General features: G+C 40.5%; 12 protein-coding genes across 12 annotated transcripts; 5 read left to right on the top strand and 7 right to left on the bottom strand.

The window, feature by feature from the left end:
* Nucleotides 1-893: 893 nt before the first annotated feature.
* RAD1 (ssDNA endodeoxyribonuclease RAD1) lies at nucleotides 894-4,232 on the bottom strand (the record flags this gene model as incomplete). Its single annotated transcript, XM_018368423.1, has 1 exon — nucleotides 894-4,232. The coding sequence occupies one exon, from the start codon at nucleotides 4,230-4,232 to the stop codon at nucleotides 894-896; it is 3,339 nt and encodes a 1,112-aa protein (XP_018219003.1).
* A 374-nt stretch (nucleotides 4,233-4,606) lies between these two features.
* MET12 (methylenetetrahydrofolate reductase (NAD(P)H) MET12) lies at nucleotides 4,607-6,580 on the top strand (the record flags this gene model as incomplete). Its single annotated transcript, XM_018368422.1, has 1 exon — nucleotides 4,607-6,580. One exon carries the CDS (start codon nucleotides 4,607-4,609, stop codon nucleotides 6,578-6,580), a length of 1,974 nt encoding a protein of 657 aa, XP_018219002.1.
* Nucleotides 6,581-6,697: 117 nt separating this feature from the next.
* RMI1 (Rmi1p) lies at nucleotides 6,698-7,432 on the bottom strand (the record flags this gene model as incomplete). Its single annotated transcript, XM_018368421.1, has 1 exon — nucleotides 6,698-7,432. The coding sequence occupies one exon, from the start codon at nucleotides 7,430-7,432 to the stop codon at nucleotides 6,698-6,700; it is 735 nt and encodes a 244-aa protein (XP_018219001.1).
* Nucleotides 7,433-8,711: 1,279 nt separating this feature from the next.
* On the top strand, nucleotides 8,712-10,139 carry SKS1 (putative serine/threonine protein kinase SKS1; the record flags this gene model as incomplete). Its single annotated transcript, XM_018368420.1, has 1 exon — nucleotides 8,712-10,139. The coding sequence occupies one exon, from the start codon at nucleotides 8,712-8,714 to the stop codon at nucleotides 10,137-10,139; it is 1,428 nt and encodes a 475-aa protein (XP_018219000.1).
* Nucleotides 10,140-10,398: 259 nt separating this feature from the next.
* Nucleotides 10,399-11,151, bottom strand: SMA1 (Sma1p; the record flags this gene model as incomplete). The annotated part of the gene is made up of 1 exon (XM_018368419.1): nucleotides 10,399-11,151. The coding sequence occupies one exon, from the start codon at nucleotides 11,149-11,151 to the stop codon at nucleotides 10,399-10,401; it is 753 nt and encodes a 250-aa protein (XP_018218999.1).
* Nucleotides 11,152-11,554: 403 nt separating this feature from the next.
* On the bottom strand, nucleotides 11,555-12,751 carry ERG10 (acetyl-CoA C-acetyltransferase; the record flags this gene model as incomplete). Its single annotated transcript, XM_018368418.1, has 1 exon — nucleotides 11,555-12,751. One exon carries the CDS (start codon nucleotides 12,749-12,751, stop codon nucleotides 11,555-11,557), a length of 1,197 nt encoding a protein of 398 aa, XP_018218998.1.
* A 378-nt stretch (nucleotides 12,752-13,129) lies between these two features.
* On the bottom strand, nucleotides 13,130-15,340 carry SUV3 (ATP-dependent RNA helicase SUV3; the record flags this gene model as incomplete). Its single annotated transcript, XM_018368417.1, has 1 exon — nucleotides 13,130-15,340. The coding sequence occupies one exon, from the start codon at nucleotides 15,338-15,340 to the stop codon at nucleotides 13,130-13,132; it is 2,211 nt and encodes a 736-aa protein (XP_018218997.1).
* Nucleotides 15,341-15,596: 256 nt separating this feature from the next.
* TRM44 (tRNA (uracil) methyltransferase) lies at nucleotides 15,597-17,300 on the bottom strand (the record flags this gene model as incomplete). The annotated part of the gene is made up of 1 exon (XM_018368416.1): nucleotides 15,597-17,300. One exon carries the CDS (start codon nucleotides 17,298-17,300, stop codon nucleotides 15,597-15,599), a length of 1,704 nt encoding a protein of 567 aa, XP_018218996.1.
* A 756-nt stretch (nucleotides 17,301-18,056) lies between these two features.
* PHO85 (cyclin-dependent serine/threonine-protein kinase PHO85) lies at nucleotides 18,057-18,806 on the top strand (the record flags this gene model as incomplete). Its single annotated transcript, XM_018368415.1, has 1 exon — nucleotides 18,057-18,806. One exon carries the CDS (start codon nucleotides 18,057-18,059, stop codon nucleotides 18,804-18,806), a length of 750 nt encoding a protein of 249 aa, XP_018218995.1.
* A 621-nt stretch (nucleotides 18,807-19,427) lies between these two features.
* SVL3 (Svl3p) lies at nucleotides 19,428-22,016 on the top strand (the record flags this gene model as incomplete). The annotated part of the gene is made up of 1 exon (XM_018368414.1): nucleotides 19,428-22,016. One exon carries the CDS (start codon nucleotides 19,428-19,430, stop codon nucleotides 22,014-22,016), a length of 2,589 nt encoding a protein of 862 aa, XP_018218994.1.
* Nucleotides 22,017-22,723: 707 nt separating this feature from the next.
* Nucleotides 22,724-23,578, top strand: SRL4 (Srl4p; the record flags this gene model as incomplete). Its single annotated transcript, XM_018368413.1, has 1 exon — nucleotides 22,724-23,578. One exon carries the CDS (start codon nucleotides 22,724-22,726, stop codon nucleotides 23,576-23,578), a length of 855 nt encoding a protein of 284 aa, XP_018218993.1.
* Nucleotides 23,579-23,711: 133 nt separating this feature from the next.
* On the bottom strand, nucleotides 23,712-24,278 carry DI49_5423 (uncharacterized protein; the record flags this gene model as incomplete). Its single annotated transcript, XM_018368412.1, has 1 exon — nucleotides 23,712-24,278. The coding sequence occupies one exon, from the start codon at nucleotides 24,276-24,278 to the stop codon at nucleotides 23,712-23,714; it is 567 nt and encodes a 188-aa protein (XP_018218992.1).
* Between the last annotated feature and the right edge of the window lie 209 nt (nucleotides 24,279-24,487).

Here is a 24,487-nt window from a genome sequence, read left to right as displayed (position 1 = left end):
GATGCCTGCGAATGGACCCTTATTTTTTTTTAACAATAGACAAACGCGGCTATCTTTTTTAATGTGGAGGGCAACAAGGCACATCATACCATGGGTCAAACCTGTACTTATCCGTAAGCAAACCTTACTATATTGTTATTAATTCTTTTTACCTGTCAGAAAACTACACAATATTACGGATGCCATTGTCCTGGTTAATATAGCTAGTATCAAGTGTATAAAGGCAAGCCTAAAGATTTTTAAGACAATATATCACGTTCAAAACTTTCTATTGTGTACACTTAAAGAGACGTGTATATATATAACAATTTCCCTATTCTTTGTACCTTAATTAGATAGCAGTTACTATTTGTTCACTTTTTCTTCTACCGGGTGGAATGTAAATTAATTTGTTTTGAAAACCGTAGATGGTAAAGAAAATCAAAACCACAAAAAAAATAGAACAACAGCAGAGGATAGTCTTGTTTCTATAAAAGTTGAGAAACCCAATACGCGCATGAAATTAGCATTAAACGCTTAAAGTAGAGGCTATATTCTGCTTTACTTGCAAATTTTGACGTAGAAAAATAACCCCAAGATAGACACCCAGTTATTCTTTCCTTTGGAAGATGCTCGTTTTAACGGGAAAATCGAAAAGCCATAAACTTAAAAAGGGCGGTGAAATTGTATAAAATACGTAAAGGAGCCTGTAGAAAAAAGAAGAAGATAAGAAATCACGAAAAATCACAAACAAAGGTGATTACAGATGTAGCAGATAACCTGAGAAATATTTAAAGTCAAACAAATAGGGCGGTGGAATTTCCAACCTGTTACGAACAAAAGGAGTTTGCGCATGAATACTACCAGGCTAAAACGGTTACAGTTAAAGAGGCACCTCAATGGAGCATAAAAAATTACATAAATGCATCCAGCACGTCATCATCACCGTCATCGTCATTTAAAGCATCATCATTCATGTTCTTGGCAAGCAATTCCGAATTATAATCCTTCATCTCTTGCTCCTGTTCTTCCTTTTCTGTCCTCAAGAAGTAGTATATTCTATCCGTTAAATCCTCGTCATTAATCAGTTCATTAATCTCGTTCCACGAGAGCTTTTGAAGTTTATTGAAGCTCTTGATTTTTTTGCGTAGGTTGAAGTAATCAATCTTTGACACTCCTGGAACGTCCAGCAACTTCTTATATTTGGACTCATTATCGCCATCATTTAAGCCCCCCGACACATTGTCATTCACATATGGTCTAGTTTTATTTGTGCCCAATATAACTGCATTACTAGGATCTGGCTGTTCACGGCCCAATTTCAGTTCTAGAATTATATTTACAGTTTGTAGTGGCGAAGAAGACCAAATGATCTTCAGAGTAGGGAACCTCAATACCAGCTTAGCTAGCTTCAATTGTATTTCGTCTTGGGATAATTTACTTGATATCGGGTGCACCGTTGATATGTCTTTATTCTTATAATTTCTTCTCTCGCTGAATGGTTCCAAAGAAAACGACTGTCCTTCATCAAACTCAATTAACAGAGTAGGATATTTATAGTATTTCAGCATTTTTTTGCATTGGGTTGCTAATCTATTATTCTGCAAGGAACCAATTAAATCTGAAATTGATTTCCTTTCTAAACAAATATCCGGAGTTATCACATAATCACCAACAGTCAACATACAAGGAAGGACTCTAATTCCGTATCGAAAGAGTAAACCTGGCAATGAAGCATTGAACTCACGAGTATCCACAATGACAACGTCCTGAGTAAAATTATGAAATCCTTGCTGTCCACCCGCATTTCTAGTGTTAGATTTTCGTAATTTTGAGAGTTTTAATTTTCTGTCAGCCAAGTTTTTATAATGGGAAAGATCTTCATTTGTTTCAAAGTGATGCGACAGATTGGCATTCTCTCTGATCAACTTTGTGAAAGCATCCTTTTCTCTTTTAATTGCGGTCAGATGGCTTTGCTCTTCAATACTCTCACCATAATACATAAAATACACCTTCGGTTGTAATTCTTGTACTATGGCCTTATAAACTTCAATTTGCCTAATGAAGGAGATATCTGGTTCAAACATTATAATATAAGAAGGCATGATTTCCTGCAATAAGCAGTTGTCATTGAGGCTCTTGAAAGTAGAGACTAAAATTTCATCCTCACGATCGACATACTCATACTCACTGCAATGTTCGGCCCATAATTCTTTATTGAAGTGAACAGATACATGTTTCGGAAGTTCTTCCGCATAGTCTATTTCTTCATTGGCAAGTTCGTTATCGTTATCATGAATAAAAGCTTCATTGATTTCTTGTTCTTGTAGCTCAAATATTTTTGAATCATTTACAAGATCTTCTTCATCATTTATACCGCTTTCTTCCAGTCCATCATGCGGTTTATCACTATTTTCCTTTTTGATTTCTTCAGTCAACTTCTGGTCTTCCAAAACTTCCTCCATATCCACATTAGTCCCTGAATTTCTCAGTCTGTCAACAGCCGCAACCTGCGAAGCACCCCGCGTTCTTCTTCTCTTTGTAACCACTTGTTCTTTAGAAAATGTCGAGCTGACATTTAATGTTGCATTTTCGGGAAAAGTATCTTGACTTTGGACTTCCTTAACCAGCTTTTTCGTTTCTTCCCGGTGTTTTCTATACCATTTCAGCTTATTCAAAAGCACCTCACGCATTCCCCTTCTTTTGCTTGAAGAATTCAAAACTCTTGCTAATTGTAAACAGGTAGCATTATCGGAACAAGCAATTAGGGTAGGTCCTTGTAAGCCCTTATTAGTTCTTTCATATGCAATATCTTCTAGTATATGTATTAGTTGTTCCCATTTTGGATTCTCCTCCAGATTATAATTTTCTTTGTGAAAGATTCTTTTCTTCGCATAAGATATTACTAGTTGTGCTTCATCCACCAATAACCACGGCGACTCAGTATATTTTCGGGACACTGAGGGTTTGTTGGAATCCAAGCTCAATTGAATTTCCCCAAAAAAATCGACAGCATCGGAGGATACCAGCATCTTCAAAAGGTGGCGTAAAAATCTGATGTCCTTAACCAGTTGTTTTGATTCATAAGAGATCCGGTGCCAGTTCGGTACCATTACTGAATCAATTGATCTGATAAAATTTACATCCAGGGCATTTTCTATACTCCACCACTCTAATGCTAATTCAGGATTTTTTCTACTCAATTCAGCGATACACTTTTTCAAGCACTCCATCAATCCAAATTGAATTTGGGACATGGAATTCGTAAATGATACTTTCACTTCAATAACTTTGTTTTGTGATGCTTCATTATTGATAGCATTTAAACACGAAGATACCTCCACTCTGAATCGCGGCCATAATAAAACGTTCTTTAACCGCAACTCTTTCATCTTCGTCTTAAGGGGTGAGAATTCCATAACAAATGACTCTGGTGCTTCAGAAAAGGCCTTAATGAAACCCCAAGTATTTTTGGATCTATAAATCTCTAATATAAACGATTCATTTGAATTATGTCGAAGTGAGTCTGCATTTAGTACCAACATACCCGTAACCCTATTCGGGTGAACAATACCAGACAAAAGATCCACAATGAGAATTCTGGAGGTGATGCTCAAGATACCACCGGAAATGTACAATTTCCTTCTTTTCTCCACACTTAAGGAGTCTGCGGTAACTACGCTAAATGGCCTTTCAAAAAGACCGTCATCATCCTCCAAACTGGTGCTATCTTTGTCAGTCTCAGTATTGGTAAACCACGATAACTCTTCTAAGGCTTCCTTAATTCTCACGTTATCTATGGGCTTTGCGTTCAGCACCAGGACCAGCGCTCTCTTCAGTTGCCCGTTAATAGAGGTTGGTGTAGCTAGAACATGTAACAGATTGGAAACTATATCCAGCAGGCCTAACCCTTTTCCCATTATAACTAACCCATCCTCAGTAATCAACGAACTCTCTACAACCTTTTGTTGAAATGATAATGGTAAAGTCAATTGAATATCGACTGGCCTAATATCATCTATGTTAGGCTTGGACGTTTCCGTGTCATCTGGTTCATTCGGTATCAGCGGGTACAGCACAGCACCTTCGTCTAAAAGCTTAAAGCCCTCATTGGTCACCTCATCAAGGTGATCGGCTTCGATGCTCTCATCTTTATTTTCGTTCCGAGAATCTTGAGATGCTTGAACCGTCTGCCTAGTTAGTTCCTCTTGCAACTCATCGTCGGAATCACCCTGATAAAATAGCTGGGACATCTAAGAAAACTTCTTTGGTGGCATAACGCTTACATCGGTCAACGCTATACTGGATTCGCTGCAATATCCTGAACAGTTCAAGATCCCTAGACACTCCCTTCCGCTGCACGCCACACAGAGACTTTGCCGACTTTTTTTTTCATTAGACGCGATGTCGGTAGTGGCTATAACCATTTTTCATACGATAAGCGACAAGTGAAGCAAGAGTGCTTTGAATGGCAGAGAAGAATCGGAGTACAAAAGCAAGTGAAGGGCTCCTCAAGTTTTGAACGGGCGTTGAAAGATACAATAAACTTTCATATCATCATACACTCGCCCAGTTTTGTGCGTTTCAGAAATATTTAGACGGTACGCCTTGATAGAATTACTAAAACATGTCCATTAGAGAACTATACCATGAGAGGACTTCCCCATTTATATCACTGGAATTTTTCCCACCAAAGACCGAGTTAGGGACAAGTAATTTGATGGAACGTATGCATCGTATGACTGCCCTAGATCCGCTGTTTATCACCGTCACATGGGGAGCTGGAGGCACCACTGCAGAGAAGACTCTGGCATTAGCTTCCCTGGCACAACAGGCATTAAATATACCGGTTTGTATGCATTTAACTTGCACGAACACTGACAAAACCATCATTGATGATGCGCTGAATAGATGTTATAGTGCGGGAATCAAAAACATTTTGGCACTTCGAGGCGATCCACCTATTGGAGAAGACTGGCTAGATTCACAATCAAATGAGTCTCCTTTCAAGTACGCAGTCGATTTAGTCCGCTACATCAAACAAAGTTATGGGGACAAATTCTGCGTAGGGGTCGCCGCCTATCCTGAAGGACATTGCGAAGGCGAGGCAGAAGGTAACGAGCAAGATCCATTAAAAGATATGGTATATTTGAAAGAGAAGGTTAACGCTGGGGCAGATTTTGTAATTACACAACTGTTTTACGATGTTGAGAAATTTTTATCTTTTGAGTTATTGTTTCGTGAACAAATATCGCAAGATTTACCTCTGTTCCCTGGATTAATGCCTATCAACTCTTACTTATTATTCCACAGAGCTGCTAAATTGTCACACGCATCCATTCCACCTTCGATACTGAACAGATTTCCCCCCGAGATCCACTCGGATGACAATGCTGTGAAGTCTATTGGTGTAGATATTATTATTGAAATAATACAAGAAATATACCAGAGGACATCGGGAAGAATCAAAGGATTTCATTTCTACACTTTGAATTTAGAGAAGGCCATTGCCCAAATTGTTTCACAATCGTCTGCCTTATCGCATATTATAAACGAATCTAGTGAAGAAGAAGTAGAAGATGAAACCGGCGGCGAGATAGAAAGCATAGAGAATGTGCCGATTGAGGATGCTGATGGGGATATTGTACTGGATGACTCAAATGACGACGCTGCTGAAAACAGAAAGAGAAGAAGACATTCCAGTCTTGATTCTTCCAAGATGATTTTCAATAGGGCCATTGTAACTGAGAAGGGCTTAAGGTATAATAATGAGAGTGGTTCTATGCCGTCAAAAAAGGCATTGATTTCTATTTCCAGGGGCCACGGTACTTTAGGCCGTGATGCCACCTGGGATGAGTTCCCCAATGGTAGATTCGGTGATTCCAGATCTCCTGCATATGGTGAGATAGATGGTTATGGGCCATCCATCAAAGTGAGTAAAAACAGAGCACTTGAACTGTGGGGGACGCCCGAGGCAGTTGGTGATTTAAAAGATATTTTCATCAAATATTTGGAAGGCTCAACTGATGCGATTCCATGGTCCGACTTGGGACTATCGGCAGAAACGGCGTTGATTCAAGAAGAACTCATTCAATTGAATTATCGCGGGTATTTGACGTTGGCATCTCAACCAGCCACAAACGCTACATTGAGCAGTGACAAAATATTCGGATGGGGGCCCGCGAAGGGAAGGTTGTACCAAAAGGCGTTTGTTGAGATGTTCATTCACAGACAGCAATGGGAAACCACCCTAAAGCCCAAGCTGGACCATTATGGACGTAGGAAGTTCAGCTACTATGCGGGCGATTCTTCCGGCTCATTTGAAACGAACCTGGATCCGTATAGTTCTAGTGTTGTGACATGGGGCGTTTTCCCCAACAGTCAAGTGAAACAGACTACAATAATCGAGGAGGAATCGTTCAAGGCATGGAGAGATGAGGCGTTTAGTATCTGGTCTGAATGGGGCAAGCTGTTCCCAAGAAACACCCCAGCCAATATTCTTTTAAGACAAGTCCATAGAGATTACTGTCTTGTTTCCATTGTTCACCATGATTTCAAAGAGACAGACGAACTATGGGAGATGCTACTAGACCAAGTGTAAATCTCTCTCCTACTGAAGAATAATAAATACCAAAAAAAAAAAAAGAGAAAAATGCGAAGAATAATATTTAATATATACGTAAGATATAAAGTGCCTCTTGAAAAAAGGCAAAATGTATTAGTCATTGGCTTTCCTTTTCTTGGAAGCGCCGTTCACAAACTGTTTGTCACGTTGTAGTTTGGATTCTAAATAATCGCAAAACTTTTGATCTTTGTTTTCGTTCCAAACTCTGTTGATGCCGCCGAGAAAAATGACTTGAGAGTCCTTCATTACGAAAACGCCTCTATTGAAAACAGTTCCTGGCAATATGACGATTTTCGAGCCCAACATACAGGAGTTCCAAGGTATTGGAGTGGAGTTGACTGCGAAGAAGATGTCACCCGACTTACTTTGCAGCGTCAACTTGAAAACAGATTTACTCTTGGCAGTGTTGTCATTGTTGTTATTGTTGTTGTTATTTTTGTAGTTGGCGCCGTCGTTGTCATTCAGGTTCCCTTCATCTTCCATATCCACTTGAGTGATGACCTCGTACTTCTTGGCGTCGTGCACTTGCGCGCCCGATCGTAGTCTGTCTACTTTCTGTTTTTTCGGGTCCAGCTTCGTTTTTATATCATCGATTTGCGTTAGCTTCGACTTGGAGATGTTCTCCACCATCAGCACCTGGAACAAAAGTTCCCTGTCTACTACGACTAGTTTTTCGTCCAAGATAAGATTCTGGGCTATACCAGCCAACCAAGGTTCATTCTGATAAGCCTTGAAAATAAGCTGTTCTCTTGAGCCCAGCACAGCAGAATTTGCTGGTGCCGAGATATCGTCTGTGATATCTTGCGATAAGATGGACGAAAATGACATGTTTGTCTTGTTCCCCTTTGAACAATGCACTAAGAGTTGTAATTCCTTTTTTTCCCTTCTTCGGTTTCTTTTCACGCCATACGCTTATTGTCTTCGGCCGTTCTCGCACCAACTACAGGTCATCGAGGTGCAGCGTGGTAACCCATTTAGGAAAAAAAAAGAAGAAAATGATAGATCAACACTGAAGGGCAAAACCGACCAGAACAACGAACCCATTCGCCCAACGACTTTCACGACTGGATGCACATGCTACAGAATAAGAAACAGCCGGGCCCTGCCAAGTAGCCCGGTTGCACACACACGGCGAAGAGCTGAACGATGTGTGCCTACATGGTAATGTGCTTCGAACTAACACACAGACTGCCCAGTTAAGTGCTCTTGATGTGAATAGTCATCACCTCACGCGAGAAGTGCCGTTTCATTTACGTCACGGCAGTTTTCGTCCCCTCCCTCTTCCTACTCCCCGGAAAAACTTGCATTTTGCGGACGGAACAACTTTCGATGGAGGCTTGGTGGAGGTATTTCCGGAGAGAACCCATGTCCCGGATTTGCCACAAGGATGGCGTAGTGTCTCAGTCCCTCGTGCGCGCTTTGCATGTTACATTCGGGCGCGTGATTCTAGTGGGAAGCACTGCGCGGTGCGACCTAGCTGGGCATCGGGCCGCATGCAGCCAATCACGCGCGAGAAAAGTAGAGCAAAAGAAAAATCTCCCCACCGCGCACCCACGTTTTTCGGGACATTTCTCGTGACATTTCCCGGACGCACGCCCTTTCTGGTTTTGGAGGTTTCCACGAAACCGGAACTAATCGACCAGCCGAAAGAAAGCGCGTTGGACGGGCACTGGTGCAGATTTGTGGGGACGGAGAATCCCAGGACAATTGCCAAAAAAAGAAATGGGCGGAACAAAATAGCAGTAGGCAGGGGCCCACGCGCGCTTCTGTACCTTTCAAACCTTAACGATATCGGTGACTCTGCTGCGATCGTGTGGTATGGTTGTTCCGGGCGCACTTCCTCGCGGGGTTTTCTGGGCCGGCTCCTGCGGGACAAAAAGGGAGAAAGTCAAAAAATCTGGACAGGAATATAGCATTTCTCTTTCCTTTTTCCCTTGTTTAGTTTTCTTTTGGCATGGAAAGACATTCTCAGGCTATGTTTTTATATATTATACAAAATATATTTAGTGATTTTTGAATTTAGGCTATTGATTTTAACCACGCTGAGGGAGAGACTTCTTCTAAACCAAACAATAAACAAGGTCAACACAAAAAAGTTTATGTACAAATGCTGTCAGATTGCTTGCTGAATAACTTCAGGATAACGTCGCAAATAGGGTCGGGTGCGTATGGGCTGGTGTTCCATGTGGTGGACATACTGACCAGCCGTGAGTATGCCGTGAAGACAGTTTTCAAGTCTTCCTCGATGGACGAGTTTTACAACAAGAACGGCATGAACAACAACTCGCAAGTGGCCAGGACTACTCTTCTTCAGACACAACTGTATCATTTTTTCAAGAGTTTCCAAAAGAAACTGTTCCTACCTTCAGTCGACTTAGATTCGATACTGCAGTTGACAGAAAACGAACTAAACAGATTACCACACTACAGGGAGATTGCTTTCCAACTGAAAGTTCAGTCTCATGCAAACATCGTGAAGATCCATCAAGTGTTAGAATCTTCTATCGCCACTTTCATCGTAATGGATTATTACGATAGAGATCTTTTCACTTCGATAGTAGATCATAAGCATTTCATCAACGATGGCGTTTTGATCAAAAAGGTCTTTCTACAGCTTTGCTCCGCATTAGACCATTGCCACCGTCTCGGTATATACCATTGCGACATCAAACCAGAAAACGTATTACTAGATCGTAACGATAATGCCTACTTATGTGATTTTGGTCTTTCGACTAAATCCAAATATCTCGCTCCAAATGTGTGCGTTGGCAGTTCGTACTACATGGCTCCAGAAAGAATATTATACTGCCTGAATACTACCACCAACGGCATCCACGTCGACGAATGCTGTTCAAGCCTCCCCACGGACACAGGGGACATTTGGTCTCTAGGTATCATTCTGATCAACCTAACCTGTATCAGAAACCCATGGTTGAAGGCTCACCAAAAGGATGATAACACATTTCATCATTTTGCGAACAATAACCACGTCTTAAAGAAAATTCTTCCTATATCGGACGATTTGTTTACAGTGTTGGCAAAGGTTTTGCAACTGAACCCATATACAAGAATCGATATGAAAACTTTAATGTCTGAAGTTTCTTCTTTGACTTCGTTCACCAAAGAGGGCCCTTTGTCTCAAGTTCCAGCCCTATCGGACGAAGTGTATATGACACATATCCTAAGAAATGAAAACCTATATTTTGACGAAATACCACATCTTGCCGTTGACCAAGAACAAGACCAACAACAGCCGCAAGAACAAGAAGAAGCCGAGCCGGAAAGTGATATTCCATCGACTTATAATAGTGATGGAAGTATGGAGAAATATGACTATACCAACAATAATAACAACAACACGTTTTTAAGTTCGTCGATGGACAGTACACCTTACCAATCCGATATCGATGATATTGGTGCTTCCAAAGATTGTAAATTCCAACAAGATACTCTGAGAAATAGACTATTGTGCCTACAAATGAATTTTTCCACTTTAACGGACGGTCCAAACGAGAAATGGTTACCAGAATATTGAGCTGGTCTCATCTTTGTGCTCTACCGTATTCCTTGTGTTCTATTCAGGCAATAGTTTTTTTTATTTATTTTTGGAGCTTACTTTCTTTGCTTTGCTAGGGTAGCTAAAGCACTGGAAGCTTTCTGTACTTTCACGAACTTATGACTTTTTCCACTTCTTTTTTATTTCAATCTAAAGAAGATCACTACAAATATTTATATACGTCCTACATAACCTAATTATAATAATGATAGAATGACAACGGTTTTACTTTCGCTTTTCAGTGGGAATGCTGGTGGGTGGAAATCTTCATCGAAACCAAATCAACGGTTTTGTGGTACGATTTCTTTGTTCTTTGTTTTCCTCGCAATAACTTTGCCTTACCTCTATTTGCCGCATTACTAAATGATCTTTCAAAGCATCTGTAGAGCTCTTTCAAGCGCATAGCGAGAAACCAAGGTCTGAAGGGGACTTCCTCAAATTGACCTTCTAATTTTTCTAACGGATAGATGAACTTTTGGTATCGGATCTCCATCGATTCCCAAGGGCTTTTCTTTATAGGACATGGCTTTCCTGTCACTTTCATCGGCGGTGTGTAATACAGTACAAGGTCAGGCAAGTAGCAAAACACAACACTCCCTTTTTGTTCATCTGGATAACAAGATATTGAATCCCGGATCTGTTTTTCATTGATAACGATTTTGGTCTCTTTCGTCTCGTCTGCTTCTGTTTCATCTTGTTTCCTGCTAATGGGGGAATAAAGGGTCTTGATCCAGAAGTTAAATTTATGGAGTAATGTTTCCGGGACAGGTGGCATCAAAGTGACACCTTCTTTTTTTCTCAGCTCCTTGCTGTGGCTTGATGTCTTCATTGTATGAGGTTTTGAAACCACAGGCCGTTTAAAAGCCTTCCAAAAGGATTCAACGAATCGTTTATTAAAATTTGGAGTTTGCTCAAGACTCACATTTTGGAAGAGATCCTTTACACTCACCGTGCAAAGAGGACCGTCTGGGTCACCAGGATTGCACGACATTTTTCAACCAGACTTTTAGTCAAATAACACGGAATGCTTGCTTTTCGAAATACCAACAGAAGAAGGAAAAATCAGTTGCATTTCGAAAAATCAGAATGATCTCGAGTAACCAAAAACCTGCAGCCAGTTTAAGAAGTAGTTGGCGCTAGATGAGCTACACACAATGGTGAAGATCGGGTACCCAAACCACAAACGTCAGTAATTTACTCATCGAACTCGTACAATTATGTATGACCCGGCCCAGCGCGACGACAGAAAAATAGACTAAAAGGTAACCGTTATAATATAATAACGTTGAAATATTGCAAAGAAAGATTTAAATTATGCTTGTTATATATAAAGCTATATATATGTATATATTTTTATGAATTTAGGAAAAGATGATAAAAGACACAAAATGCAATCATAGCTTTTCAATGACGACAGATGAAGCACCACCACCACCATTACAAATGGCAGCAACACCGATCTTACCTCCCTCTTGTTGTAGAATAGATAGTAGAGTAACGACCACTCTGGCACCCGAACATCCCAATGGATGCCCTAAAGCGACTGCACCACCGTATACATTAACTTTAGATGGGTCTAGCTTTAGAATCTTAGTGTTAACCAAACCAACGACGGAGAAAGCTTCGTTGAATTCAAAGTAGTCTACAGAGTTGATATCTTCGATACCAGCATGTTTCAAAGCCTTTGGAACTGCAAGAGATGGGGCCCATGTGAAATCAGCTGGTAAATGGGCTGCTTCACCCCAACCTTTGACGATAGCCAAGGGTTTTAAATTCTTTTCCTTCAAGACTCTTTCAGAGACTAAAATGATAGCTGCAGCACCATCGTTGATTGGAGAAGCGTTGGCAGCAGTGACGGTACCATTTTCTCTTTGGAAAACAGTTCTTGCAGACTTTAATTTTTCAACGTGTAATCTAGCAGGTTCTTCGTCGTTTGTCACTTGAGTATCTGGCTTACCTCTGAATCCCTTGATGGTTACTGGTACAATTTCGTTGTCAAATTTACCTTCCTTTTGGGATTGTTGAGATTTTTGGTAAGATTCGATGGCAAAGCTATCTTGTTGATCTCTGGTGATATCCCAATCACGAGCACACTTTTCCGCGTGAACACCCATGGCCAAGCCATCATATGCATCGTTTAGCCCATCTCTTTCGACACCGTCAATAAGGACCGTTTGGCCAAACTTAGCACCACCACGGGCAGCTGGCATGTAGTATGGAGCGTTGGTCATAGATTCACAGCCACCGGCCACGACGACGTCAGCATTACCACACTTAATGGATTGAGCACCCAAAATGATGGCCTTCATAGCAGAAGCACACACTTTGTTAACTGTGGTAGCAACAATGTGATTGCCTAACCCAGCGGTCAAAGCGACTTGTCTAGCTGGGGCTTGACCCAAATTGGCGGAAAGGACATTACCAAAGATAATTTCGTCAAAGTCCTTGGAAGCATCCAATTCTGGAACTTTAGCCAAGGCACCCTTCAAAGCAGCAGCACCCAACTCTACGGCTGTCTTGGAAGAAAGAGAGCCTTGGAATGAACCAATTGGGGTTCTGGCAGTCGAAACAATGTAAACGTTCTGAGACATTCTAGGTACGTATAATATAAGGGTAAAATAGATACGATACGGCGCGTGTGTGGGAGATCCTTTATTGGAGAAGCGGAAGGCAAAGAGACCGTTCAACACTTGCAAGGGAGAAGCTGAGTTCCTCTTTTATATACTTGACTGCTCTTTGCTCAACGGTAACTATCAACCTGGCCACGTACATGCTGTGGGCTAGTAACACCGCACTCTCCAGCGAAAAAACCGGCTTAAGCGGTAAACGACAGGCACATCGTGCAAAGCGATGTGAAACATAGCAAACGATAAACCCGACTAGGCGCAACAATGGCTTCATGCCAAGACTGTATTGTATTGATGCTTCAGAACGGTGTATCTGTTTCTATTTACAGGATATATCGCGTTTTATGTATGTACTCTTCTTCCCGAGGGCGGCCACTGGTCTCTCGTCGAGGCATACGGCTTGCGTGCGTAGGGATTCTTCTTTAATCTATCAAGCTTCTCAAAAATGATCATCTCGCAAAAATACTTCATGTCTTTGGCAGACTCCATGTCAATGAAGTAGTTCGGGTACCGGTTACTTAACCAGAAGTATAGCGTAATTATGTTGTACAGCGACTCGTAAACCTCTAGGGAGTAGCTCTCACTGGGTATGCACTTGTAGTCCAGCAGGTTGAAGGGTAATCGGTACGATAATAGACCTCTTGTGTGCCTCTTTGCTATTGTCTCGCAGAACTTGGTAAAAGCCTTTGTGACCATAGGCATATCCTTCACGGGTGCGTTGCTGAGCTTCAGCTTGTCCAGAAACGGAATGTCCTCCATGTGCTCGAATAAAGCGATGATTTTCAGTTTGTTCTTTAGATCGGACAAAGTGAACAACTTGTTGGAGCTCTTCTCCAGTTCATCTGCGATGGTTTGCAACAGGGTACTGGCTGGTGTCCCTGGTGGGAATTGAGTCATCAGTTGGGCGCATATTTCGTCTGTGGGCCACGTCACAGCAGTTTTTAAATACTCCACGGGGGACTCTATCGCTTTTCTGACACTTTTCAAGACTTTTGACTCGAAACCGGTAATAAAGCCTTGAGGAACGTCTCCACTGGCTGATGTAGATTTGAATCTGCCTGCACGGCCACCTATTTGTTTTATTTGCGAAGACGTCATCTCTGCTAATTCTTCTCCATTGTATTTCATGTTTGTGGTAAAAACAACTCTATCAATAGACAAGTTCAGCCCCATACCAATGGCATCTGATGCCACCATAATGTCGTAATTACCGCTATTAAACAAGGAGGCTTGTTGGACACGAGTCTCAGGAGGCAGGGAACCGTAAATCACTGCAACTTTCAAATTAGTATCTTTCTCAATCTTTAGTTTAAGATCCAGGATTTTTTTTTTAGAAAATGCCACCACACAATCACCTTTTCGCAATCCCTTAATGCCATCCTTGACGGGGCTGTCTTCAACAGTCAACTTCCCCAATCTCTCGTATTCGTTGATCGTTAGTTTATCGCCAGTCATTTTTACAATATTTTTGATCAAGGGCAAAACACTCTTTTCACCACAAAGATGGACCTCTTTAGAAACCACACCCAACAACGCATTTGTCCAGGCCCAACCACGATCCAGATCAGACATCATCTGAATTTCATCAAGAACGACAACGTCAAATTTTTGGTTTATGGGCACCATCTCTACGGTACCCGAAGTGAGCCCGGCTGGATTTCCTTTATCGTCTAAATCACGTATAACTTCTTCACCGGTCAACAAATTACATCTAACCTTTTCGTTTTGGAATCTGTCATATACTTCCCTCGCTAATAATCTCAATGGTCCTGCATAGTATCCACGATCCACTGATTTTAACTTCTGTAGTGCTCTATATGTTTTGCCTGAATTTGTTGGTCCAATGTGCATGATTATATGCCTCCTGATCTTTCTTGCTTCTGAGAACCATTCAGCCGGGTTCGTTATATCGACATTGTGAGCGCCATCTGTATCATCTGTATTCGTCATCATAGGCAATATCTCTTGTTCATACGTGTGGTCAAAAGTTTGCTGTAGGATATAAATGAATTTGTCCAAAGTGCTGACATCATTGCTCTGGCCGTTTTTCAAAATCGCCTTCCAGATGGAGTTGTTGACTTTATTACAGTTCATCAGTAGTGGAATTAAATTACTTGGACAGGAAAGATGTATGAGTTCACTTAATGGAGGGACATAGGCTGGGGGTTGTTTACTTGTGTGTTTTAGTTGTGAATATATAGAATCTCTTAATTTCAACCATGCAAGGTTCTTTATTGGCACTTGTTCAGCGTCCAATGATGTCAACTTTTCGTTATAGATGAATTGCATGGCTTTGTCAAGGTTATCTTTGAATGACGAATCCTGTAAATAAACATTGCCGTTTTCACCCTTGCTGAACTTGAATTCGAAAGTATCTAGTTTTGAGTGTTCATTTTTAGGTAGATTAAGAAATTTGGGTCTTTTGACGATCCAATTTTTGTCATTGAATGGATCTATATTTTTGGATCCATGATGGTAGTAAGCTTTGTTGATGACAAAGAATAGCCGAAAGGATCGGAGTGGAGAAACTGCTATACAATGGCTAGCAAGCATCGTGCTAGTACGTCTTATTCACTCAGGATATCTTATTCCCATAACAGGGTCTTTTTTTACAAGTGCCAAAATTTATAATTTCTGCTTCTTTCATTGCTTAACGCATCGGGCGAAAAATCACCAACATCTGAAATAAGTCTCTTGTTCATATGGAAACAAAAATACCGCTGTTGTTGCTGTTGTTTTGTATGTACGTATAATATCTAATTAGTCTATAAACGAACGCACATAAAAAGGGGTAAGCGAACATCTGGGATCAATGATTCCTTGGATTCCTCTTCAATAAAGTCATTGTGTTTTGAATCCAGCCTTCAGCTCCTCCATCTTCCCAAATCATGTCGTACACCGCTTGCGTTGGGAAGTTCTTCAAAGTTTCATTCTCCAAACCAATAATGGCTGCATTTCTTGTGCTAGGTATTCTCAACATCTCCTTCTCCACTTTCCAGCCTACGCGAGAGGAGATATATTCAACGTGATCCACTAATCCAGAATAGGTACTCTTACTATTATTTTGGTTTTTGATTTCATTTGATTTTGGCACACGCTTCCTTACGTTGAAACGCACCCTTTGACCTGAGAAATTGTGAGAACAACAAGGTATGACCATATACGGATGGCCCAGTAATGGAATCCAGCAAGTCAATTCGTCAGAGTGGTTACCGATAATAAAAGTGTCTGATGGGAACTCAGCAGTGCTGACCTGTGGAGATTTTAGCAAGTCTTCGCTCGAATACACAACAGTTGCTGGGGCAATCACCTCATGTGTGACTTTGACCGGGAAAAATCTTCCATTATGCTCCAAATGAGGCACTTGTCTTTTTAAAGCGGGGTGAGGTCTCAAAAGAATAGAGGGTATTATAACTTGTTCTTTTAACGATGATTGAACTTCGGATGGATAAATGGCCCAAGACTTACGCTTTCTTGCATCTATACCCAGCCCTTTTATATTTTCACTTAGCAAAATATAACAAAGAGCACCATTACCACAACCCAAATCTCTGAATTGCATTTTCGAACGGAAATCTGGACCATACACTTTGATCCATAATTCTATCAAGAATGCGGCAATGGCTATATCTTCGAATACATGCTTTTTTGGGTCGGTCGATTCCGCCCAGTTTTCCACTAAAAATTTGGAGTATTTCTTTTTCAACACAATATATGTATTTTGGAAATTGACTTTATTTACCACTTGGTCATGATTGACTCTCTTCTCATAACCTTGCATGACACCTTTAGAGTGTTTGTTGGCTGTTTGCAGTAGTCTGTAAGCGGTTCTTACAACACGTTCGGATTCGTCTGTAAAGGCTGTCTTGTCGTCAGGGAAGGGTATATAATGTACAGAAAGGACTGATTGATGTAATAAAATGCCCACGGTTTGCGTTTTTGGAATATAAAACGGACAATCCGTTTCGGAGTCGATGTGTGGGGTATATATGATCAACGAGGATTCTTGGAATTCAGGGTCTTCACTGTTTAGTATCAAACATGTTTGGTTTATGATGGCATCTTTGTAAAAGTTCCTTGGGATGATTCTCCTCACAAATTCGTGAACTGGCGACAGTTTCAAATCCTCAGAGGTTTCGGTTGATCTTATGTTCAAATCTTCAATGTTTATCTTCTTCACGTCTTCCTCGTCGCCATCATTACTGTTCTCGATCTCAAACTTTTTCAATTCAGACTCGTCTGGATTCAGTTCAGATCCAGCCTCTGAGGCATGGTTGATCTCTTTCAAAATATCCGCTCTCAGAATAACTGTGGAGTTGATATTCGGTTCTCTAATAACGTTCATCATCGCCTGCTCGAAATGAGACTTGGCGAACCCTACTTTTCCATCTGTCTGATAGAGACTTAACCATTGAGGCCCCAAAATACTTTTGTCATTTACAATAAACTTGAAGTGATCTTTATGTGGATTCTGGTTGTTATTTGAGGTAGTTGCACTATCGTTTCCGGTCATCTTGAAAAGGAAGGAGATACGCAACGGGCTTGTAGTGCAGATGAGGCAAGTGTCTTGTACGTTTTATGTGGAAGAAACTGTTTTGTATATAATGCACTTCAAGAAATAAAGTCATCGGAATTTTTCAAGATGCAAAAAATGAAATTTTGAGCCGGGAAAGCAAAAAATTGAAGAAACAGTGCACTACTACAACCAGAATCGCAAGAAGGAAGTGGAAGGCTGGGAAAAAAATTGTTAAAAACATAAATACACTCCCAACTGCCAGTAGGCAAAAGAAGAACTGGCCTGGCCTAGACAAAAGCCGCTTGCATTCAGTAGAGATGTCTTTACATGTGTATAATTCATTTTGTATGCATATCACCATATACGTAGACTCGTATTCCCGTAACTCTCTGATTGAAAGATAACAAGGGAACTCAACTCACTACTATATCGCAGGTGTTACTAGTGAGAAGTCCCGGGCGGAGTAAAAACGTTAAAGTTCAGCAATCTTGATGTCATCATCCTCACAGTATGTAGATTTTGGGACAGCATTGATCGGAGAGTGCAAATAGGGAACCGTTGGTACTAACATATATACGGAGAAATTCGAACTATAAGAACAGATTCAAACAATTAGAAAAGCTTGGTAACGGTACGTATGCTACGGTCTACAAGGGCCTGAACAAGACCACGGGAGTGTACGTTGCGTTAAAGGAGGTGAAGTTGGACTCGGAAGAAGGTACGCCTTCCACAGCCATTCGTGAGATCTCCCTAATGAAAGAATTGAAACATGAGAACATCGTTAGACTGTATGATGTTATTCACACGGAGAACAAGTTAACGTTGGTGTTCGAGTTCATGGACAATGATTTGAAGAAGTACATGGATTCGCGCACGGTGGGAAACACACCAAGGGGGCTTGAGTTGAACTTAGTCAAATACTTCCAGTGGCAACTGCTGCAAGGACTAGCGTTCTGCCACGAGAACAAGATACTCCACCGTGACCTGAAGCCTCAAAACCTATTAATCAACAAGAAGGGGCAATTGAAGCTGGGCGATTTCGGTCTAGCCCGTGCGTTCGGTATTCCCGTGAACACGTTTTCCAGCGAGGTCGTCACACTATGGTACCGTGCCCCAGACGTGCTAATGGGATCCAGGACGTACTCCACCTCAATCGACATATGGTCGTGTGGCTGCATCCTTGCAGAAATGATCACGGGAAAACCACTGTTCCCAGGTACCAATGACGAGGAACAACTGAAGCTGATCTTCGACATCATGGGTACCCCCACCGAGTCACTATGGCCGGCAGTCACGAAGCTACCCAAGTACAACCCCAATGTCCAGCAACGAACACCTAGAGATCTACGCCAAGTCTTACAACCACACACGAAGGAGCCACTGGACGGGAACCTTATGGACTTCCTGCACGGTCTCTTGCAACTGAACCCGGACATGAGACTGAGCGCAAAGCAGGCCCTGCACCACCCTTGGTTTGCCGAGTACTATCAGCACACCTCATAACTCAGATCGCCCGCAATAACCATATGTAAAGATAACTATCTATAAATACACTACTATCACCACTGCTTCTGTTTACTGCAGCACTTCCAGCCATGGAAACCTACAACCTCCGTCCCGCGGAACGGAAAAAGTGAAAATTTTTTATTTTCATTCGTTTATACCGCGAGTGAAAAAAAAAAAAAAAAAAAAAGGAAACTCGAAACCTCTCGAGCAACGATCGGTATGTCCTTCCAAGTCTGCTCTCGGTCTTCGTGTGGTGTCTCATGTGTCAAGACGGAGTGAGTACCAACGTAAATGCACAGCGTCGCTCCCCCCGTTGGCGTTCATTATTTGTTTATTCTTGTTTCTCCGATCCTGTTCGGTTTGTTTATTTTTAAATGGTTGATTGGTATAGCAGAAAACACTTTCGGTCTTCGCCTCTTGCTCATAGTCATTCTCTATATTTGAAACTTGATCAGACACAGCAAAACAAGACCACGAACAAAACAAAAAGGGAGACCAGTACGTCCTAGTTCTTTTTTTCTATTTTCCGTTTCCTACCAGTTACTACTACCCCGGTCTGAAACTCACCACGATCAGGCTCTTCCATTCGCTTTGCCCTCCCTCATATACGCCCCCGCCATGTCGTCTTCGTCACTTCGAGTGTTAACTGTTGGGAACAACCCTAATATTCTGTTCTACACTTCAAGGTTCCAGTTGGCCAAGAACATAGAACTTTATCACGTCAACGATTCGAAATCATGCCAGTTTGAAATTGAAACCGAATACTACGGTAAGGACCAGTTCGAATTGGAGAACCATTTCACTTCTCTGGAACATTTGACCGAGGCTCTGAATTCCGGGTCCCGTGGATCCATTTTTGATATAGTCATCATGAGTGCCCCCTCTCTGCAGGAGCTGTCTTCACTGTCAGCCAAGTTGGCCTCCATAACCGATTCGAACTCCAAGATTTTCTTGGAGAGCAGCGGGTTCATTCAATTGGAACCGTTTGTTAAGTTGTCAATGGATTCTCCACATTTGAACGTCTTCAGTATCTTGACCGATTTGGATGTTCGTCAAATCGGCCCAAACCAGGTCAAACAATTCCCTAGCAATACAAACGAAAATACCATTTATCTGGGTGAAAGTAAATCCAATAGTGAAAAATATTCTGCCAATGTTGTAACATTATTGACCACGTTTGAGAAACTATTCTCGAAATTGTTCTCCAACATAAAAATCAACTTGTGTGGGTTCTCATCCATTGAGTTTTTATCACAACAATGGAAACTGGCGATTTCCAGAATTTGTTTTGACCCACTACTGATCATGTTTGAACAGGAAAATCCAAGTGATTTAGACCAACAAATCATTGCTAAACCTTTAATCTCTGGATTGGTTACTGAAATCATTACCGTAGCAAAGACAATGGGTGCTAGGCTGAACAGTAATTATGATAATGAGAACAATCTTTTATCCCTATGGAAAAATTCCTACCAATCGACTAATGAACCGCCTGCGCTGGTTTACCATTTCGTCCATCAAACAACACCCTTGAATATTGATATCCTGTTGTTGCAAACAATCTTATTGGCTGACGATTTTGGCATTAAGACGCCATACTTGGAGTTTTTGTATTCCGTTATGTCCCAATTCGAAAGATTAAATAATGGTAAATCTAAATGGTTTATGAGATCAAGTGAAAAAAATAAAATTTTACAAAATTTACGAAACTCACAACAAAATGAATTAACTTCTCAAAATCAAATCACTAACCTGCAAAGCCAAATTAGCAAACTGAGACAAGAGATGGTTATGCAAGCCAAGCAACATGATATGGAAACCAACGGCCTGAAAGAGAAGCACCAAGCCACTTTGCAAGCTCAGGCTCAAGCTCAAGCTCAGGCTCAAGCTCAGGCCCTGGCTCAAGCTCATGCTCATGCTCAAGCTCAGGCTCATGCTCAGGCTCAGGCTCAGGCCCAGGCCCAGGATCAAACACCAACTGAGACAGTAACCCCAACCGAAGCTACAAATACATCGGCCGTCAACGAATACAGGGCGACGGGCACTCCAAATTTGAGGGATATCGAAGATATTGCGTTATACAGTGTCAACTATGGCGAATCTCCATTGAAGTCTCCACCACCTACTGCTGGCTCGCAACAGCAAATTAGTTCACCGCAATCCGCACACTCCCAAATATTTGAAGAGGCTAATGGCTCCAATGACAAAATACTACAAGAGCGTGAACTGGAACTTCGTAAAAAAGAGTTAGAGCTACAAGAACGTGAACTGGAATTCCAGAAACGGGCAATTCAACAACAAAGATTCAACAACAATGGTAACAATAATAATCCTATACCAAAAAAGCCTTCTTACCCTCAACTACAACAGTCCGCCAACATCCGTTCCAGTAGTAGAGGAATGCATGGCGCTAATGGGCCTATTTCACAACCTGCATCGGCTGGGAACTTTGTGGACCCAGTTTCTGCAGGTATGGCCACATATGATCCACAACAACAACCTTCAACCTTATCTTTACAGCAACAACAGCAACAGCAACAACAGCAACAGCAGCCACCATTACAGACACAACCTTACCACGCACACTCTATCAAACCAACAAGTAGAAAGAATAGAAACAGTAATATGCCCAATATTGGTAATCCCTCCAGTATAGTAAACATGGGTAATTTTGGCAGGCCACCAAAAAATCCAAGCCAAACTCGTTTGAGCTCATTGCCAACCCATAGTATTGTAAATCAAAACAGATTGAGGTCGCAACAGTCCAAAAGCAAACTCAATATGCCGCACGCTGCCAAGCCAAACAATGTGTTTAATCAACCTCCTGTTTCTAATTTAAACAACCACGTCACTACTCAAAGACAATTCAGTTCGAGCACCATGATAGAAACCACAAATAATAACAATAAAATGAATATCAGTAGTAGTAACCCTGATATTTCTACCAATTCAGTAGTTCACAATGCAATGCAATTTACAAATACGAACGATAACGCAAATAACACTGTCGACATAAACGACCCTAGCAATATGGTGGCTCCTCCTACAGGCTCTGTCTCAGCGCCAAGTACTCCAACTTTATCTTCATCAAGCCAAATGGCTGATGTAAGCTCTCCTAGTACTGATGATGTTAATGGCGGGGAAAATGCTGGCGGTAAGAAGAAAAGATTTGGCTTATTTAAAAAGAAAAATAAATCAAAGAAATAACATTCTTCATTAGCTTAATGAACAACACCCATGTAGATGTTTTTTGTTTCTTCGTCTTTGTATCTGTTAACTTTTTTTCTCTATTTATTATTTTGATTTGTTATTCGCTGTATGATGTCGCTGCTTCTAATCCGTTATAATTTTTTAATTTTTATTCTGTTTTTGGTTTGGCTTATAAATGGTATTTAACAAGGCCTGGAATTACTACTCACTATCATAATTTTCAATGTATATTTTTGGAAAAAAATAAAAAATAAAAAACAATTTTAACTGTTCTGCTGTTATCTTTTTTGTTTTATACTTTATACATATTTTTTAATATCTAGTTTTTCTTTCTGTATGTACTTTTAATTTGATAAAACTTGTTTTCTTCTTTATCTGCGTGAAATGCCACACTATCTCTTGTACGATCCACTTCTTAACATTATCTAAAATACCATAGATTATAGTGAAAAACAGTGTATTGATGGGTATATATATAACTAAGTCTCTGCTTAAAAAATCGGAAACACAGATTCCCGAGCATGCTTCTGAAATTAAAATAAACTCAAACCAAATATTTTCAAAAAGTTCCGTCATCCCGTTGCACGCACTCAAACTCTGTAAATAAGGAATACGAATTTGTGACGCAGAAAGAAGACTTTGTGCGTTTACGTACACTCTAAAGTCAGAGATGTATAGACAAATTTTCACAAATAGAACTGATTATGAAGAGAATAATTTATAAAGTCTTCGTAGGTTTATATGAACGCGTTGGTTTAGGTAAAAAATTTCATCCAAGTTATGATATAATTTTAATTATAGGTGGTTCTTCAAACAAGTTAGGCATTGAAATCTGTAAAACCTTTATCGAAGATTATCACACGAAGGTTATAAATGTTGATACAGTAGATAATATCGATGAGAAAGAAATAAAGAAAGCGAGTAGTAAATTTTACACTTTTATTCCGTGCAAAGATTTCAGCAACATTGAATATCTTGAAGAATCCTTACTGGACGTGCAGAAGTTGGAAATATATCCCACTATCCTCATCAACAATATGCAAGAGGGTATAGAATCAACTTTTCTAAGGGAAGATCAGTTTCCAAAGCTCAATGAAGAATCATTGTGCGAATTCGAAAAAATTGTGAGGTACAACCTACAAAGCATAATATTAATAACAAAATTTTGTATAAGTACGCTTTTTCCAAAGGCACATGTTGGACTTCAAACGGAAATGAAGAGATTTTATATTATCAATATATCAACGGTGTTGACATTAAGGCCTTCAAAAGTGGGCACACATTTCATTACTTCCAAAAGTGGTATAAATTCATTTCACGATGGAATAACCTCTGAGCTTAGCTTGAAGGATAGCAATTTAAATGTGAAAACACTGCTTGCATATTTGCCCGATTTTAAAAGTCATGAACACTGGGAAAATCTTTCACCGACCATTTCAAAACAACTTGTATGCTGTTTAGTCGATGGAAGGTACGGAGATACTGTTCTCGGAAGCAAAAGATCAATCGGTGACATTCTTTTGTTGGCTGAACTTAAAAATTCATTTATTGATAATTAGTGTACTCAAAAAGCATTAATGATCACTAATAATGTCACAAAGAGGGATGTTTATGTATCGCGTCTATAGAAAAAAACAACACTAACAGTACTTATGTTTGACGATATACAAGAATTCTGATTTAAGAAAATCCTCATCGTAATGGGCATTCTCCTCTACGGCAAAAAGAATCAATGGTCGTTAACACAGATGGTAGTTCTAATACCGGTACATTGAACCATTCAGTATGCCTTTTCTTACCGGTTGGATCACATCCATAGCAATAAACTAACCCTTTCCCGTATTTCTTCCATAAAAATCTGTGAATAGCATTTTCGATATCTGATAACTTCATTGAACCTTTTCCGTCAATAAAGTAGCCACCGTCTTTGTAAGAACGGAAGCTTGATGGCTGGAGTTTTGAATAGCGAGGTTTGGGTGAATCACGCTTATCATCAATGAAAAGTTTTTCCATTTTTTTTTGTAAGTTTGATAACGAAATGTGTAATCCCTTTTTTGGTCTTTCATTCTTGGACTTACTTTGCAGTTTCAGTTGATATAATTTATCAACCTTTTCTGGCGTCAGATTTATAATTGAATGCTTGCACGTATTTTGCCATTCTAAAAGCCTCGAGTCCACTGTTTTTCTTCTAGTCATACCAATCTTACATAAAATGAAATCGTTATCCACCCATTGTTTTTTCTTTTTACCGTTAACCATAATTATTGACTCATCAATGAATAACCAATTCAAATCCTTTGTTCTCTCCGAAATGTGGGATTCAAAGAGGCTATTATATGTGTAGATATAAATAAAACCCGGCGTTACCTGCTCAATATCTTTAGGTACCGGTGCATAATTTGCACCTTGCCACTTGTGATAATGGCAGTACTTTTCATTTGGCGAAACTTTTATTTTACATCGCTCCC

This window comes from Saccharomyces eubayanus, chromosome XVI (genome assembly GCF_001298625.1).
Source record: "Saccharomyces eubayanus strain FM1318 chromosome XVI, whole genome shotgun sequence".
Lineage (NCBI taxonomy): Eukaryota > Fungi > Ascomycota > Saccharomycetes > Saccharomycetales > Saccharomycetaceae > Saccharomyces > Saccharomyces eubayanus.
The sequence above is the reverse complement of the archived record's forward strand: the minus strand, read 5'-3'. Positions and strand labels throughout refer to the sequence as shown.